At 43.1% G+C, this 17498-nt stretch overlaps 1 protein-coding gene across 1 annotated transcript in view; it reads right to left on the bottom strand.

The window, feature by feature from the left end:
* The window catches only part of jph3b (junctophilin 3b), a 78692-nt gene that overhangs the window by 15662 nt on the left and 45532 nt on the right, over window positions 1-17498 (bottom strand). The window contains exons 3-4 of the mRNA XM_068603834.1: window positions 13200-13686; window positions 11105-11470 (exon numbers count right to left, since the gene is read on the bottom strand). Of these exons, the coding sequence (XP_068459935.1) occupies window positions 11105-11470; window positions 13200-13686 (853 nt within the window). The remainder of the gene's footprint in view (window positions 1-11104; window positions 11471-13199; window positions 13687-17498) is intronic.

Here is a 17498-nt window from a genome sequence, read left to right as displayed (position 1 = left end):
GCACTGTTGGCACAACCTGCTCCCACCTTGGTGCTCACAACAAACCACAAAGCACTGTTTAATCTTCCTTTCTCTCGCTCTCTGTCTCTCTCTATTGCTCATCCCACACAATTTCCTGTCCCACTACCCGTCTTCCCGGGAAACAACCTGTTTCAGGATGAATCAACTGCCTGGAGAGAAAAGAGATGCCTGTTCATTGGGGGCTTGGCAATGCAACACACAAAATCCTATCCAAACAGAAAGAAAAAGAGTTGCAGATGGAGGGTATGAGGAGAGAAAGGAGTGAGGTGATGAGGAGGGAGAGAGGACAAAGTGTGTGACAAACAAAGAGGTAGACTGAAAGAGAAGGAAAACAAGATGGTTAAAAGGGGTTACGGATTTAACATCAATGAATCATAACCTCTACATAAAAGCAAAAAGTAAAAAGGGGGAGGTTATGACACAAAGGAACAGGATTTATGAGAGAGATGGTTTAACTGTAATTTTAAGAGCCACATGCAATGGATGCATTATATGGGGATGCCCATCGTCTCCACTCTGCTCTCATGTCGGGCTGTTGAGCAGGCTCATTATGTTCACCATCTAATGGGCAAAATAAAAAATATTCACCTTATGGGGGCATGAAAGGAGAAGCAAGTGACTTGGCTTCATCCTCTGGAGACAATGAATTTTAAAAGCTGTTCTATCTGGACGAGAGTAGTGGAGAAAACTGACAGACTGGCATCTGACACCACGCTGCTGGTTTTGCTAAAGATACTAAACGTATGCTCGCTCAAGATTCCCAAAAGTGGTGATTTGCTGCTTTCCCAACTGAAAATGGAATATTGTCAAAATATTTAAAAATATTCTTGCATTAGCTAGCTAGCTAACTTAGCGTACAGCTGTCGAGTTAGCTAGCTTGCAAAAGGTGCTACATGTAGCACCTTTAAGAGGATAAAGGGAATGAGCAGGGACACAGAGGCCAAGAGGACGAGGAAGAAAAAAGGGGGACAGCGAAGAAGACGTGAGCCACTGCAAGCAGTAAAGGAGATATACACACACACACACACACACACACACACACACACACACACACACACACACACACACACACACGCACACACACAGGAAGACAAACACAGGTGCGCTGAGGTGAGGAGAGAGAGTCTAATCCAGGACTCATGCTAAGCTCCTCCATCATCTCTGTCATTACTCTGAACCAGCTGATGAGTGTGATTCATACCTGAATAACTAACTGAGCTTTCCGGTGTGCATCACTGCTAATAGTGTACGTGTGTGTGTTGCGCTTTAGGCTGGCTGATGAAACCAGGTCACCGGATTGCGGTGAATGGCTCCGTCCACGCAGCACAGTGAGTCACCGGTGTGTTTATCTGGTGCCAACTAATCACAAACAACAACAACAACCAACTAATCACAGGTAGCCCTGCCACATCAGTTACATCAGCACATGTGACCGCAATGATCAGGGCACACATCCGCCTAGTGCCATACAAACACACACACACACACACACACACACACACACACACACACACACACACACACACACACACACACACACACACACACACACACAAACACATACAAATATGAGATTTACTGTAGCATCAGGCACGTGGACAGCTGACACAGACTCTCTACCAGCTCCGGGATTTGGAGCAAAACCTGACCTTTGACTTCTCTGCCTCCTGACACGAAATCAACATTGAGAAGTTGGATGAACAATCATGAATAAGCCTCTATGAACACATCTAGAAACACATACACTTCTGGAAAGTTGGACAAAGAGCTGCATCATCCCAAAACCAGATCACTTTCATTTTGCTCCAAGCGTATCTGCAGCTAACATCCTGTGACCGTGTATCACCTCCGAGGGTGTTCCACAAGGAAATACCCTGCTGCACTGTTCTGGGACATGTGGACGGGGATAGAGAGAGAGAGAGAGAGAGAGAGAGAGAGAAAAAGAGAGAGAGAGAGAGAGAGAGAGAGAGAGAGAGAGAGAGAGAGAGAGAGAGAGAGAGATTGTCCTGTCCGGGCTATACCGCTGTTGGAATCTGGGTTAGACGTTTCTGCGTGTGACTGCGCATGTGTGTGCCAGAAAGACGAGGGTACAACTGCACTGTATGTACCGTACGGGTCGAATCACAACTGAGTGTCAAGGAACGTCTGCACTGACTTGGTAAATATTGAGCGCATCAGCGTTTTCATGGAGTCAGTTTAAATGTGCCTCTTACTCGGCGGTGTTGGTAGTACCTTATGCTGCGTGAGACCTCAAAGACTTACAGTGTGGTTTTTAAATCTAGTGTACATTTAGATTACTACTTCTCAATGTAGATGTCAGAAGTTTCTAAGGATCAATCTGGCTATATAGCGCATATCAGAAAAGGTAAAGAGCGCAACAGGTGAAGTACAGTCATCAGTAAGAAAGCTATGCACTTCAAACTCTTTTGGATTGGATGAGAGAAAAAACTGATTCATCTCTCATTGGAAGCATTTTAACTCTATTTCATAACTATTCATCTTGGAGGTTTATCGTGACTTTGTCAAGGTGTTGCTGACCTCATGTGCCTTTGTGGGGTTGGGAATTGTCGGCAATCTGCAGATTAACGACTATCCTTGTGCTTCTCTACTGTTGTTGCTTACGTTGTCATATTCATATCATTGGATTGTTATGTGTGTGAAAGAATGATGTATGTGTATATATATAGGTTATATAGGATATATATATCTATATATGTATATATATATATAAATAAATAAATAATATATATATATATATATATATATATATATATATATATATATATATATATATATATATATATATATATATATATATATATATATTAAGTCACAAAAGATAAATGATGTGAGGTTTCCACTGGAGATCTAGAACAACTGCACATATACAACTTTAAAGTGAAGCGCATAAGGACTGGATGGCTTGAGCTGAATGTACATGAATTCTAACTTTGACTCTCCACTGACCTTCTGTTATTGTCTTCCAGCAGGTAGAGCACCTGAGTGCTGTGGAAGCTCAGTCCCGTCTCACCTCTGCTACTCTGACAGCCCTTCACGAAATAGATTAATTCAAGTACTTTGTATATTCAGATCGGTGTTTATCTGCTTTGAAGCATGCAAAAAGTGGCACCCTACTTTAAACAAGGACACTCTGTCCCACCCCAAAAATAATTTAAGCCCCCCTCCCCTGTGCATGAGCTGGTGCCCTCCAAATATCCAAAGGAGCACAATCCTCCTCAGCATGCAGTAGCTGAAGTCTGGATTACGTCTTTACCTTCTTTTAATGTCTTCAATCTCATAGATTGACCTGTGAGTGTGTTCTGCATTAAGATTCAAGAATACAATATTTTCTCCCGGATTACTGTGAAAGTTTTGAAGTGAAACAAAACAAAATTGCAACTTTTGAGGCAACAAACCTGTCATATAGTCTTTAGTTAGAGATCACGGTTCAGCATTTAAATTAGCATGTTCGTTTTCAGAAATTTAAATTAAGACTTATCGTTGAGTTTTCATTTCAAGCGGGACATAAACAACGTCCTCCTGGGTGAAAGTGTGTCTGTGTGAAATATGTTGTACATTTGAGAAACAAAACTCAGTGTCAGGTAAATGCTGGAGCGAACACCTTGCCCATGTGTTTTCAATATTTAATGAAAGTATCACAACTGATTTGACGACCAAATGTTGATAGTTGATGTAAAATGCACATACCTTCCTAGAATATGTCTTAATTATAAGTTACTTGCTTGTTTTCTACTATGTACAAAGAAAACTGACTTCCCTTTCTCTGTTATCGAGTAAATAAGTCCAGAAATGTTTAGCCTAGCATAGCACAAAGGCAGGAAGCAGTGGGGTAACAGCTCGCCTCCGCTGAAGCAACAATAATATGCCCTCCAACCACTCCAACACTGTCTTATGAGCTGTTTTGCCAACATGTAGGACCCATTTCTGTATCGCAGGGAGGAAACGTGATCATTCCCTCAACTACAGAGTAGAGTTTTCACCTTGTGGTGCTGTGTGTGAGTCATCGTGGCAAAATGTGTTCCTGGAAACACTGTGTGGAGCAGGAACTACCTCAGGTGTTTGTATTTCCATCTTTCTGTCTGTGGACCGATTCTGTGGTCTCGAGAGGTCTTGTGTTAAAAAATCCACAAAAGAATGCTTTTCTGTGGGAATATATTTTTGGGTTGTTTATCGCTTCGGATCGACGATCTGTTTGGAGGAATAGGTCACCCGCTTTGTATATTAATAAATCCATATTCCACCCCACTTACTCTATTAGTAATGCAAGGATAAATCATACCTATAAACTATTCTAATATGGACTCATGTCGGAAGGTTCCTCTCCTTATACGAGTGTAACTGTTACTGTGGAGGTACACGCAGAAGATGCAGTAAACTCTACGAGAGACATTGCAGGATAACGGTAAAAACACTTGCTGACAGGCTCAAACTGTGAAAGCTCGGACGTAAAAATGTGGAAGAGTTCAGGCAGGAAGGGATCTAATTGCTGTAATATACAAACTTTAATGTGTCTACATATCTTCCCCTCCTTCTCTTCCTATGTCAACAGTGTGAGATGAGTTAGGTGAGCTGCTGTCGCGGGCCGTGGCCTCAGCAGAAGACTGTCGTCAGGACTAATAGGATTGGATCTTTAGTGATTCGACTCGTGTAACCTCTTGCTTCTGTGTGTGTGTGTGTGTGTGTGTGTGAGAGAGAGAGCTTCTGCTTGCTCTCAGGTTGCCTGCTGTTGTTGGCATCAGTTGCAGGCCGTCGGGGCCTTTTAAGCCTTCTTTGAAAGCCTAAACATACTATTTTATAATTTAAAAATATATATATAATGTTATATAATGTATATAATGTCATTGTTTTTCACAAATATACTACATGTATAATAATTATTTTTGCCTATTAGCTTATTTTCTCATTGCACAGCTGCCTTCATCTGTTCCTCTGCTCCTTCAGGCCTCTTGTATGGCTTCTTCCTGTTTAAGAGCATTTTTTTTATCCAATTACATTTCACCTGACTTCCTATATGTAAAAGTAGCCTCGTTAAAATACATAGAAGAGCCTTCTGGAGACCCTGGACGTGTGATTGGTCTCAGGGCCCGCGTGACCATTAACATGCGCTGTGATTGGTCTGTGAAGCTAGCGTCACAAACCAACAAGCTTGAATCTCAGGACTTATTGATGACCGCTGTCGCATAGAGGTTTATGTGTGTCTGGCAGGGGCGGATTGGCCATACAGGATAGCGGGGAAATCCCCGGTAGGTTGACCCGGTAGGTTGACGGGGTTGGGGCCGGCCCACCTCGATCACCGGCCGGCCGTCCCTCTGACCTGCCAACGCCGACGACATTCTGTGCTTCACAGAACACATTAAATTGACTCTAAAACCTAAAATAAAGAAATCACTGGCTGACTTTTATACTACTCCTCGCAATCTGTATTCACACTCATGGTTTCCACACCCAGCATGCAACACTACTGATTGCAATCTGTATTCACACTCATGGTTTAGGTGTTGCTTGCAGGTTTTCAGAGATTTTTAGGCATTTTAGGACAATCTGCCTTGATTTGAATCAAGAACACTGGCACTCCAGCAGACTTGAACTACATTTAAGTTATATTTTTAAGGCAACGTTATCACTTAGGCTCTTCACATGTAAAGAGTAAGAGGCTGATGGATGTATCCGGTCTTTTTTTAAAATAAAACCGACCTTGATTTATTTTTTTTACTTTATTTTTTTAATTCTTTCTGTGCGGCCCAATACCAAGGGGACGTTACGTCACTCGCTCGCAGACGAAACCGTTTTTAAGAGTGATTCAACAGCATCGCATCAACACGTAAATCCTTTAAAGCAGCGGCCCCTAACCCCTGGGCCACGGCCCAGTACCGGTCCGCGGGTCAGTTGGTACCAGGCCACACAGAAAGAATGAGTGAATTTTTAAAAAAGTATTTAAAAAAAAGTTTTATTATGAAGTCTTATTATGAAGAAGGGAAAATGTTCGTCAAAAAAAGCTCTGAAACTCTGCTTCCATTTCAACATCCTGTCTTTGTGAAGCGGAATTTAATATAAGGAGTAGACTGGACATAAAGGTCTAAGTTACGGAGTAGACCGGATATAAAGTATACATGTCGAGTGTCTCCCATCACTCTGACCCGGCTCCTCGCAGAGAAACCAGCTCAGGGCTCCCACTAATTTGGCGTAATGGTAAGTTCTATATTTATGTACTTTATAATTGCTTCATGCCAGTCGTATCATTTTATTACGTCATATTTATTGCCCACACTGTGTTGGCCGGTCCGTGAAAATATTGTCAGACACGAAACCGGTCCGTGGCGCAAAAAAGATTGGGGACCGTTGCTTTAAAGGAGAATGCTGATATTGTTTTTTATTCCCATGTGACTATTATGCACCTGGGCCGGCAGAGTTGGTTTAGGTTCTGTTACTTATCTTATTGTTTTGTTATGCACATTCAACACCACAACACACACACACAAACACATGTGTGATGTATTGAGTGCATGGGCAACGAGTCGTGTCGCGTATCGGGTAGGCCGGTCTGACAGTAACTCCTGGGCCACTTTTTTCCCCTAGTCCGCCTCTGGCGTCTGGTGAGTGAAATGCTGATTATGTTTCTGTTTTTTTTCTTCATTTAATCATAAATAAGCCACGGCGCTGAAGTTGTCGCTGCACCTGGGGGTGCTGGTGCTTCTCAACAAGGTGTGCACCTTGGCGCAGGTAGAGGTCACCGCTCGGACCTCACCGCTTCCCGGGGCCGTGCAATATGTGCTTGCTGTGACTTCCATCCCTGCTGGTGAGGGACGCGGTCCCCTGACACGACCTGGGCGCACTGTCCTGAGTGCCACGTCGCGCGTCGCCAGGGCAGGGATTGGCCCACGTAATATGCGTCAGGGGTCTGACGCGAGCCGTCTTGAAACACGGACCAAAGAGTCTAAGGCAGTCGAGTCAGAGAGTCTTTGAAACTCCGTTGCGCAAAAAAAGCTTGTGCTGGCGACTCTTTGACACACTTGTGTGTCTTTTTCTCCCGGGACGAGCTCGTCCATCTGCACCTCGACAGGGGATCTTCTCTGAGACATTGTGCAAACACAGAGGCACATACTGTACATACATGTCAGTTAGGGTCATCGACCATGATGTCAGCATGTGTCACATTATCGATCTGTTTCAAGGTCAGCTGCTAATCAGATCCCTTTTTTTTTTCACGGAGCCAGCTTCATTCACAAACTCTGCATCACTTTCCCTGCTGTCTGAGGCTGCTTTTGCACCGCAGCCGTTCATCCCAATTGTTGCTCATATCTTTTCTTTGCAGGACAGGAAATCTGTTGCGCAACATAACCCAATAGATGAAGAAATGTGTGCTGGCTCTGGGAGGCGAGGTATTAAGATAACACTTAATTTACAGTCTCTGCTTCTTTTTCTTTGTTGAGTGTTCAAATACAAGTCACGGTAGGTTGCACAAAACAGGATCTGATTTTGCAGCAAATATCCCACAGTTTAGGTTTGAAATGTAGGCGTTGTTAACACATTTTCAAATGAATAAATAAAAACTCCCGAAAAACCCAAATGGAGAAAAATAGATTTTTTTTTCATAACCAAAGGGGAATACATACTGTTTAATAACAATTGTTTTGTTTGCCTTTATAATATGCAACCAAACCTAATTTAGAAGTCAAAGTCAGAGGAGTTTCCTAGTGTTTATTCTTGCTTTAAAGTCAAGCCAGTGACGACAAACTTTCCAAAGATGGTTGTATTTGTCTAAAACTGTAATCTGTAGGACATCTGCTGATGACCAGCACCTTAAATAGTTTGACACTTGGTATGTTTGCATCCATATATTTGCCTTCTTGCTGAAAGGGGCGACTGTGGCTCAGTGGTTAGCATGCCCGTCTTTCAATCAGAGGCTCGGTCGTTCGATCCCCAGCTCTGCTAGTCCATGTCATTGTGTCCTTGAGCAAGACACTTAACCCCTAATTGTTACCCGCTGCTGTGTCTACAGTGTATAGAGCAAAAATGTAAGTCCCTTAGGATTAAAGCGTCAGCTTAATGGAATGAAAGTTACACTAGAAGATTGACGGGACTCTCATTCACCCTGTTCTCCAATCTGTTTTGTGACAAATGGGGACAACAATTTTTTAAATTTGACCAGTATCGAATGCAGCCAAGAAAATTAGCTGCCATGTGATCCTTTATTGCGACAATATACGCCCATTGTTTTTGCCACTGACAGACCCAGATTGTTATAATCAGTGTCTGACAACATTATTAAAAGGATCCTACAGACAAAAAAAACTTTACGCTTGGCCCGGTCTGTTTGTCATTGTGTTACACCAAGTCTTGCTCAGCTAAATATTCAGAGCCATGACATTGAAAATCTTAAACATAACACTTAGCTATACGCTTTCTGCACTTCAACCCTCTAAACTCTGACAACACTTGCGCTCCGTCTTCCGGCAACAAGTCACATGAAACAATCGCAAACGGACCAGATCATGCAAATTGTAAAGAAAAACAATATATTTTGATGTTGTTCATTTTCCATCATGTTGGCAAAGACTTGTAAAAACAATCTGAGCCGGTCATTGACGGTAAGGAGTTGCCCTGAGCAACTACATTGCAACCCGATTTGCGGCTACCGGCTTTTTAATGCTGGGCAATTTCTTTAAATTGTTGTCCTGTTTAGCCACCTACACACAAAAACATGGGACATGTTAGGTGCTAGCTAGCTAATGTTAGATATATGTTAGCAAGTTACCGTAGTTAGCTGGGTACACTTGCAAACATCACACCGTAAGGCTTTCTGTTGCATCCACATCCCACTCTCACACAGGCTGCAAATTGTTAAAATGCTGTAGTCTAACTTATTGAAATATAAGAATGCTTGCTGCACACGTAGCATTATACTGTCGTTTGCTAGCCGACGGAATGGACAAAGAAGCACTTTCATGCAATACAAAGATAATGGAGAGTGATGGATTGTTTTCCCATCGGTGTGTTCACCAGGAAGAGCTCTCTTACATTGTGGAATTACAATTACATCTGTGCCTAAGTGGACAATTTATTATGCGGTAAGTCAACGTCTTACCACGAACACTTTTTTATCTGGTTTGTTAAATTCTGCTTCTTCTTCTGAGATCTGCTCAGATGCTGCCGGTGGTTTGTAAGGTCCTTGGTCGGAGAGAATAGGGACCATTGTACTAGCATTCCTTACCAGGGGTTGTCGAACTTTCTTAGATATTTCACTGACCTTTTGTATTACATTTCCGAACGAGGTCAGGCAAAACCATCATTTAGCGGCTATAATTTTCAACTGTTGAAACAGTTCCCTCTGAAGCATCCAAACTGCTGGTTCAGTTTGTTTCCCCGGAAGGAACTCATTATCAAAAGGTTTACCTTGACGCTTGTTACATGTTCTTCTCCAAACCTGTATGAGCTCAATCTGTAAAAAAAAAAAAATTGAAAAAAGAAGCTTTGACAGCAAGCGCTGCCACATAACTACCGTGCCCATGGCCCTATAGCCTGGTTCCTTGAATCAACAAGGTCTGGGACCAAAATGGGTCACAGGCCTACTTCTGATGAGTCCCCACATGACAAGAGTATCGATGTGTATCCATGACTACAGGTCCCAGGACAGCTAATTAATTTCTGAGTCCTGAGCTGAAAAACAAAAAAAAAATGTTTTTTATATTTCTGTCCAAATGTTTCATGCAGCTGTAAAGAAGGTCAGGGCACGCCCATTAACATCGTAACCCCAACTGTGCTCATGGTTTTAGTTCAATGAGCACAGTTAAAAATGAGAGCCGGCTCTCATTTTCATTCAGCAGAGCAGCTTCATCAGAGTCTTAACAGCTCCTGGCGGTCTCGCTTCGCTAGCTGTTTCACTTGTACCATCACCTCCTTAACCCGACTTTCTTCTTAACCCTAATCCTGTTTTTAATCTGTCATTGATCTCAATTATAATGCGGAACGAGGCCATCTACAAGGGTTTACATGAGTCGAGCCAACTCCTCCTTTGATGGAGCCATCAGTATGGGCTTCTGAATTACGAGCAGCTGTCCCATAATCTCAAATACAATAAATTAGACTAAACCTAGTTTAAAAAAACAAATACAACTATAATAAACAATCGTTGTGAAACATTATTTTATTCTTGCCCACAGACGGTTATTGTTAAGTACCTCGGCTACATTTCTTCAGGTGCTTCAAAATAGCTAATCAGGGCAGTCTCACACACACATTCTGATATAGGCATAGAGAGACATACACATATACTTATTGTAGATACATAGAGAGACATACACGTCTTAAGATCTTGTCAGCTCTTCACGCTGGTGCCGCATTGACCATGGTAACCAGTGACCTGTGTCTATGAAACAATAAATGCTCTCAAGTCCGTCACAAATACAGAAATGACTCCTCAATAACCTCATTGACACATCTCTCTACCGATAAAATATATATATATATATATATATATATATATATATATATATATATATATATACATATATACATATATATATATACATATATATATATACATATATATATACATATATATATATATATATATATATATATATATATATATATATATATATATATATATATATATGTATATATTGTGACTTCTCTGCCACACCATCAACATTTCTTGCTAAACTACTGTTTGTTGACACTAAACGCAATGGCCATGCACGCCATGTCAATGTGAACATCCCAACTCCCTTGTCCAAAATGTAACCCAATTTCATCTGGTCACCCTCGCTTCGGGTGGTACATTGATACAACACAAAAACTTTTCCAACCCAAGAAATTTGCATCACCGTTAAACTGCATTTCACTATCAGTCAGCGAAGGCATCACCACTCATACGGCTTTGCGAGGTGATTCAGTATTGTCGGTTCAGGTTTTATGATAATTATGAGTTACAGATTTGTTTGGACACGGGCTGATTTAGATTATAAATTAGCCCCAAACCTAGCCAGCACACACACAAACTAGACATTTTACTTCAACCAAAGGAATGGAGGGAAATGACAAACACAAGAGAGGCCAATACCTGGACAGAGCGATCTCCGCCTTCTGCCGGGAGATGTCGGCTGCTTTCTGTGCTCCCTCCACGGCTCGGTCTACCTTCTCTCTGATCTTGCTGGCCCGGAGTGGGATCAGGTTCTTCCTTTTGCCGCTCACCAGGATGTTCTGTTTGTACTTCCCTTCCTCTTTCGTGCCATCGGGAAACGCGGTGCAGCCGTAGCCATGGCGCTTGTTGCTGAGCCACTCCCCCTCGTACTGGAGCCCATCGGAGCGCCGGCTCACACCGAATCCTGTCCGCTTGTCGTTCTTCCACTCGCCGCAGTAGGTCTCCGTTGCCGTGGCGTCCACGTCGTCGTCTGCGACAGCCAACTCTGCGTCTGCGTCTCCGAGACTGGAAAGGTGAAAGGTCACATTGGGTTGGCTGGTGAGTTAATAATGCTACATCCTACAGGTAAGATATGAGAACCAGATTGTACATTCACATAAAGCTGGAATCTGAAAGTGGTTAGCTGAGCTTAGCATAAAAACTCGAAGCAGCTAGCCTGACTCTGTTAACTCCGCCTCTATAGTTCAACAAACTCATATTTTGTATCTTGTTTGTTTAATTAGTACACAAATACACGTGTAAAAATACTCTAGAGTTGCGTGTGATGCTATTTCTTTACAATCGTAATTCTTTACGATCTGCTCTTCTGTGCAACGCCGCCACAGCACGGGTTGCCAGGTATGGTCTGTGAGCGTGGGTATTTCTTTACAGGCATGATGGAACTAAAGTTGGCGACGTGTATTTCATGTGTATTTCTGTTAACTGGGTTGTATGCATAAAATAAAAGAGATGCAACCTAAACATCGAGATCACTGTTAGGTCCATACTCATCACACAGATTGATATCAGTCGCCACTTGAGGAGAAAGACAATAAGGGTATTTCTCAAAATGTTGACCGATTCCTAATTTTAGTGCAGAATCCCAAATGGAAAACTCTTCTTTTTTTTCAAGCTGTGTAACGAAGAATGCGCATGTCAAGAACTTGACAGTATAGTCGTTACAGTGCTTCACAGAAATCCCTTCACTCCCTTCTCACCGTCTATTCATATGGCACCAATCCTAGTTTAACACTCCTTCATGGTGAACCACTGCACAGTCCTTCTGAAGTTAGACGGGAATAAGAACTGTTTGGCTCAACATGGATTCACAAGCTTGTTTTCATCTCGCCTCCTCTTGCCCATTAATTAGATCTCTACTTTCCTTTCGTATGTTTTCACTGGCCCCGGCAGAAGATTTAGCACTATAATATGTTCAAATGAGTATCCAACACATCAGTAAATAATTGATTAATCGCAATACATTTCATAAAAAATGTTGTATTTGATCTTGCATTCGTAAATGAACCCTTGGACGCTTTTTTTTTATTTTTTATGTTTACAGCAGTAGAATGAAGAGTAAAAAAAGAGGATTAAGAGCTGCTGTCTCTTGTCAAGTAAATGGTGGCCCCTCAATCGAGCATACTTTGAATTCTACACCAAGTCTATCATCTGGTAAGTGATTGATTCAACACTTTAAAGTCAAGGACGCCGCTTTTTTTGTGTGCGAAGAACCCAGCAGCATGTTCGCTCTGAGTCTGACTACGAGCTGGTCTGTCCAAAGAAAACTGAGCGGACAACAGCGGAGCGGAGAGACGAAGACAACAGGTTTATCGCTGGCTATCACAATGTAAATCTTTCGTCAGGCCAGCAGACCATGAAGCCGACCTTTTGACCCGTTGGCCCCTTTGGATCGCGTGCCAATCCATTTTACACTTGTGTAGGACAGGTGCCTGTTGTTGCCTTGGTGTCCTTCACATGAAGGACGGCTTGTCTCATCGCACGTCATCCCTCCTTGTCCTCTCTCTCCACCTTCATCCCCACTTTCATTTATTCCATTACCTCACGTCAGAGTTGATATGCCACACTCTTCTCTCCAATTATTTGAGAGTTGCTTGTTTTGTTTTTTTATGAATTTATTTTCACTGCGTGAAATAGGATTCTGGGATTCTTGAGGAAAAGTTGGGTGGGTTGCTGGAAAATCCTAGAGTAAAAGATAATTGTGACAAAATCATACATCATCTACTCCTGCTGTTACCTGATAGTAGAGTTGATATCCGATGCAGCGGAGGACACGGTGCTCATCCCAGCCTCGCTCCGGAACGAGCTCTGTTTGGACCTTTGGGAGGCCAGGGAGCTCCGGGACTCTGACTTCCTCAGCTTGAGCCCGGACAGGATGGACCTCCGGAACAGGCCACCTTTCCTCTTCCCCTTCAGCAGCTCGGCCTCGCTGTGTGCCGTCAGCACAAAACCTCCGCGAGACACGGCGGGGCTGCTGCCGCTGCTGCCTGTGCTGCACATGGAGACGCTGGTGGTCAGGGTGCCGGGGACGGGAGGCGGACCGGGGACCACCGCCCCGGTCCGGTCCAGCAGAGCTGTGCCATTGCTGTGCTCCGAACCGGAGCGGAGAGAGTTTATGGAGGTACGGAGCGGGGAGCGGATGACGGCCGCCATGCCGTAGGGGACACTCTGGCGGACTCCATAGCCGTGCCGCATCCCGCCAACCCACTGGCCTTGAAATGTTCCTAAAGAAAAGGGAGAAAACTCGATCAACACCAATTCTATATATACATATTATTTGATATTATTATTACATAACAGGATTAGTGCTGCATACACTGGGTGAGTGGAACCCAAACTTGTGCTACATTTCCACTGCATGATGTGAACTCTAAATGATCTTCCCTTTTTTGACCTCGCCTTCTCAGCAGTGATTGGACCTATTTAAAACGTGGCAATTCAGAGGTCTTGTTCTTGATCTGCGTCTTTGTGTACCTACAAAAGTTTGAATTATTATTACTATTATTTCTTTACTTTATATTGTGCGTACTCGGTGGATAGTTTGTGTGTGTGTGTGTTTACAGAAAGTCCGGAGGGGTTCAAATATTTGCACCTGAACCAAGGACCTTTTTAATGCACGATTATGAAATAATTATTAATGACAAAAGATTATGGTTCTTGGCCTGAGTAAAGCTTTGAGAAACATCAGCAGTATCAGAGTGGTCCACTTCCTCTTTGTGATGTTGACTACAGTTGTATTTTTTATCAAATAATTTGACAAAGTGATAAATTGAGTCCACTCCCATTCATTCACAATGTGTCTCGCTGCACAACCCGCACTCACTGCTGCATAACAGTCCTTACATCCCCATGTTGCTGAAAAGTAGGCCATCTGAGTATGTGTGTTTCTGTCATTCTCTCTCTCTCTCTCTCTCTCTCTCTCTCTCTCTCTCTCTCTCTCTCTCTCTCGCTCTCTCTCACACACACACACACACACACACTGAAACGGAAGTGTGTGTTCCAATAAGAGTGCAAGTGATCCATCCCGCTTGCCCGTACCTCTGATGTAACAGCACTCTGATTCATTCTGTTGCAAACGCACTCGCTCCGAACCAAACTACATGGCCATATAAGGAGTGCAACCACGTTCTCCGTCTCTATCGCAAACACACACAAACATTTCCCTGGTGGGCTCAAGTGTCAGTGAAGTGGGAAGCGCTGAATGAAGCCAACGCCGTGAGCCAATCACATCCTTGCTTACGTTCTCAGACGCACTCACGCGGGCACAACAAGCACATCCACGGGCGCTATTAGAGGGAAGAAGAAAAAAACTTGAGTGAGAAGTGGTGTTGTCTCTGAACCTGCCCTCGTCATTACGACAATATGCTGCCTCTTATCCTTCTTACACACACACAAGCAAAAGCAAAGTCTTTGTCATAGACAGCTGGCCATCACATCTGGCCAAGCCTTTGTAATCATGTCAGCACACAGCTGTACGACCATATGACTGGTGGATCAAAGAACGCACAGACACACACAGACAAACACACACACACAAAGAAACAACACCCATGCAACAGCGCAACAAGATTACCATTTCATTAAATGGCCGCCAGCGTGCTAGTGCAGGGGAGTGAGACAGAGGGCAACGAAGAAGAGAGACAGTCCTGAGCATCTAGAGACAGACATCACCTGTGTTTCTGTGAAACTGTCGTGCAGAAAGAGGTCGAATAAAAAAGTCTGTCTGCTACAGGTCATATTTCTGGACAAACAAATACTAAAAGGTGAATGTTATGCTAAGCTAACAGGCTGCTGGCTGTAGCTTTATTCGCCCTTATCAATATGAGATATCAATCTTTTCATCTTACTTTCGGCAATGAATCAATCATTTCCAAAATTCAAGTTAACTACTTTTGGAATTTTAACTGCAAACTAAAATAAATATATGGGGAGATTCTGCAGGAGTATGAGCTATATTGTTATATTAATATTATTAACATGTTTTCAGCGGGTGTTGGACTCCGCCACAGCTGTCTGCACTGAATGTGTTGGACACTTCACGGACAGGATGTCAGGCCGGTGGGAGCCGAGTGTTCGGTAAAGGGACCTCAGAATGGCCTTTCTGCTCTTTGCAGATGATGTGGTTCCGATTGTTTCATCCGGTGGTAGCGTTCGGCAGGAACTGGACAACAATGTCGTCGGGATGAGACTCTGCACCTCTATTTTAAACTACCTGTGCCTCATTTGTGAAGTACTGAATCAAACTACACACTAAAGTTGTATAGAACCTCGGTGTTGGTCAACCGAAACACCGCAAATAGCATAAGTGGGACCAAGTCATGAGGCTCGTTCGTGATGAACCAGTTCTGTGCAGAATTGATCGCCGGTGATCGGCGCGCAATGCATGCCGGTTAGATTTGTGTCCGACTTGCTCACTTTTAATGTTTGGGCGTCGAGGAAGATGGTTTTAAGTGTTTTTCAATCAAAAGTCGTTGGTGTTTAACTCCAAGTTAGGTCTTTGAATTTCCCCAAGGGGATTAATATAAGATACGTTATTATTTGTTTTGTTTTTTAGGTTGAGTCTGAAGTCATCACATTTGTGACTCAAGTCCACAACAACAGTCAATAGAAAAGAAACGTCTCGGAATAACACAATACGTGTCAATGGCACCGCAAACTACATCCACCAGAATCATGTCAAGTTGAATGAACACCTCTCTTAAACTGTTTCGAGCAAAGCAGAACATTATAACCTTCATCACTCCCCGTATTTAACACAGGGCTGTTGTATCAGACTGTGTCAGTCTCAACTCGGTGTGACTATGAAACTGACAATATTAAGAGTGAGTGAAGAGTGTGTTTAAAAAAAAAAAAAAAACTTTGTCATGATTCCTTGGAAGCATATACTACCCTGGACCAGTAATGCCTAAATCAAGTATTCAGTGGGGCACTCGGCCGCTGTCTCAATGTGGGCCTGTTGCTGTCCGTGGTGCTGAAAGACAGTCTGAGAGACCGGTGCTGATAGTCCCTCTCACCCATATACAGTTTGCGTGTGATATCGGTGCATTACACGAAAACTGAGGAACTTATTTTAACCCCTAAACAGTCTTAAAAAAACCTGTACATTTTAGCACACCGTTGACCGTTGACATGCAACAGCAGATCAACTTATCCTCATCCCGAACCTGTCACAGCTGTATTGAAAAAGAAATCGACCTCTGTGTATGTAAAGGGCTCAACCCCGGGCCCTACAGTCTGCTTCACAACTCGCATGCCAAAACGATTTCAGTGATTCCGCCTGGAGGCCCAACAGGAAGCACTCTCGGATCATATGGGCCTGTAACCCGGGCCGAGGCTACCACGAGCACGAGGCAGCCGCACGGAAAGAGTTAACGCAGAGAGATCAAAGCTGCGGAAACATCATAGAGGCACAGCGATTTGATCACGAGGCAAACCCCCAGGCTGAATTCATAATTGTCTCTTTAACAAATGCGTGCGTCTGTTCTCTATTTCTAGGTTAAAAACCATCTGTCTCCTAGGGTCTGTATTTCATTCTTAGGATACAACAGTCGAAGACGCTTTTCAAAATCTGTGAATTCTCTCGGTTTGTTTGAACTGTACTATCCGTCTCTGGGTTTCTATCCCTTCACTCGTTCCAGACGATACAAAGGAGCTCATGAACATTTATATTACCGCATTGTTGCCTCTGTTACTACTTTACACCTCAATATATTGATTTGTGAAGCACAGTGGCGAGAAAAAGAGAAAGCAAAAGCAAAAAAACTGTGTCTGTGAGGGAGATGAAAATTGGTTGTATTATGAATTATTAATGTGTTGTTTTGTCACGTCAGCACTTGCATGTTGGAGTCTTTTTGTGTGTGTGTGTGTGTGTGTGTGTGTGTGTGTGTGTGTGTGTGTGTGTGTGTGTGTGTGTGTGTGTGAGAGAGAAATGGGGGAGGGCGCGAAAGATTAGACAACACAAGGTCAAGTCAGTTTACTTTGTATCTCGGATTGTTTGTGCCAGTGGCAGCGATTTTGACTTCTTCAGTTCCCATCC

The sequence above is a fragment of the Clinocottus analis genome, unplaced genomic scaffold, assembly GCF_023055335.1.
Source record: "Clinocottus analis isolate CAN_PGR_092001 unplaced genomic scaffold, fCliAna1.0.p SCAF_6, whole genome shotgun sequence".
NCBI classification, from domain to species: domain Eukaryota; kingdom Metazoa; phylum Chordata; class Actinopteri; order Perciformes; family Cottidae; genus Clinocottus; species Clinocottus analis.
This window is presented reverse-complemented; position numbering and strand designations above follow the sequence as displayed.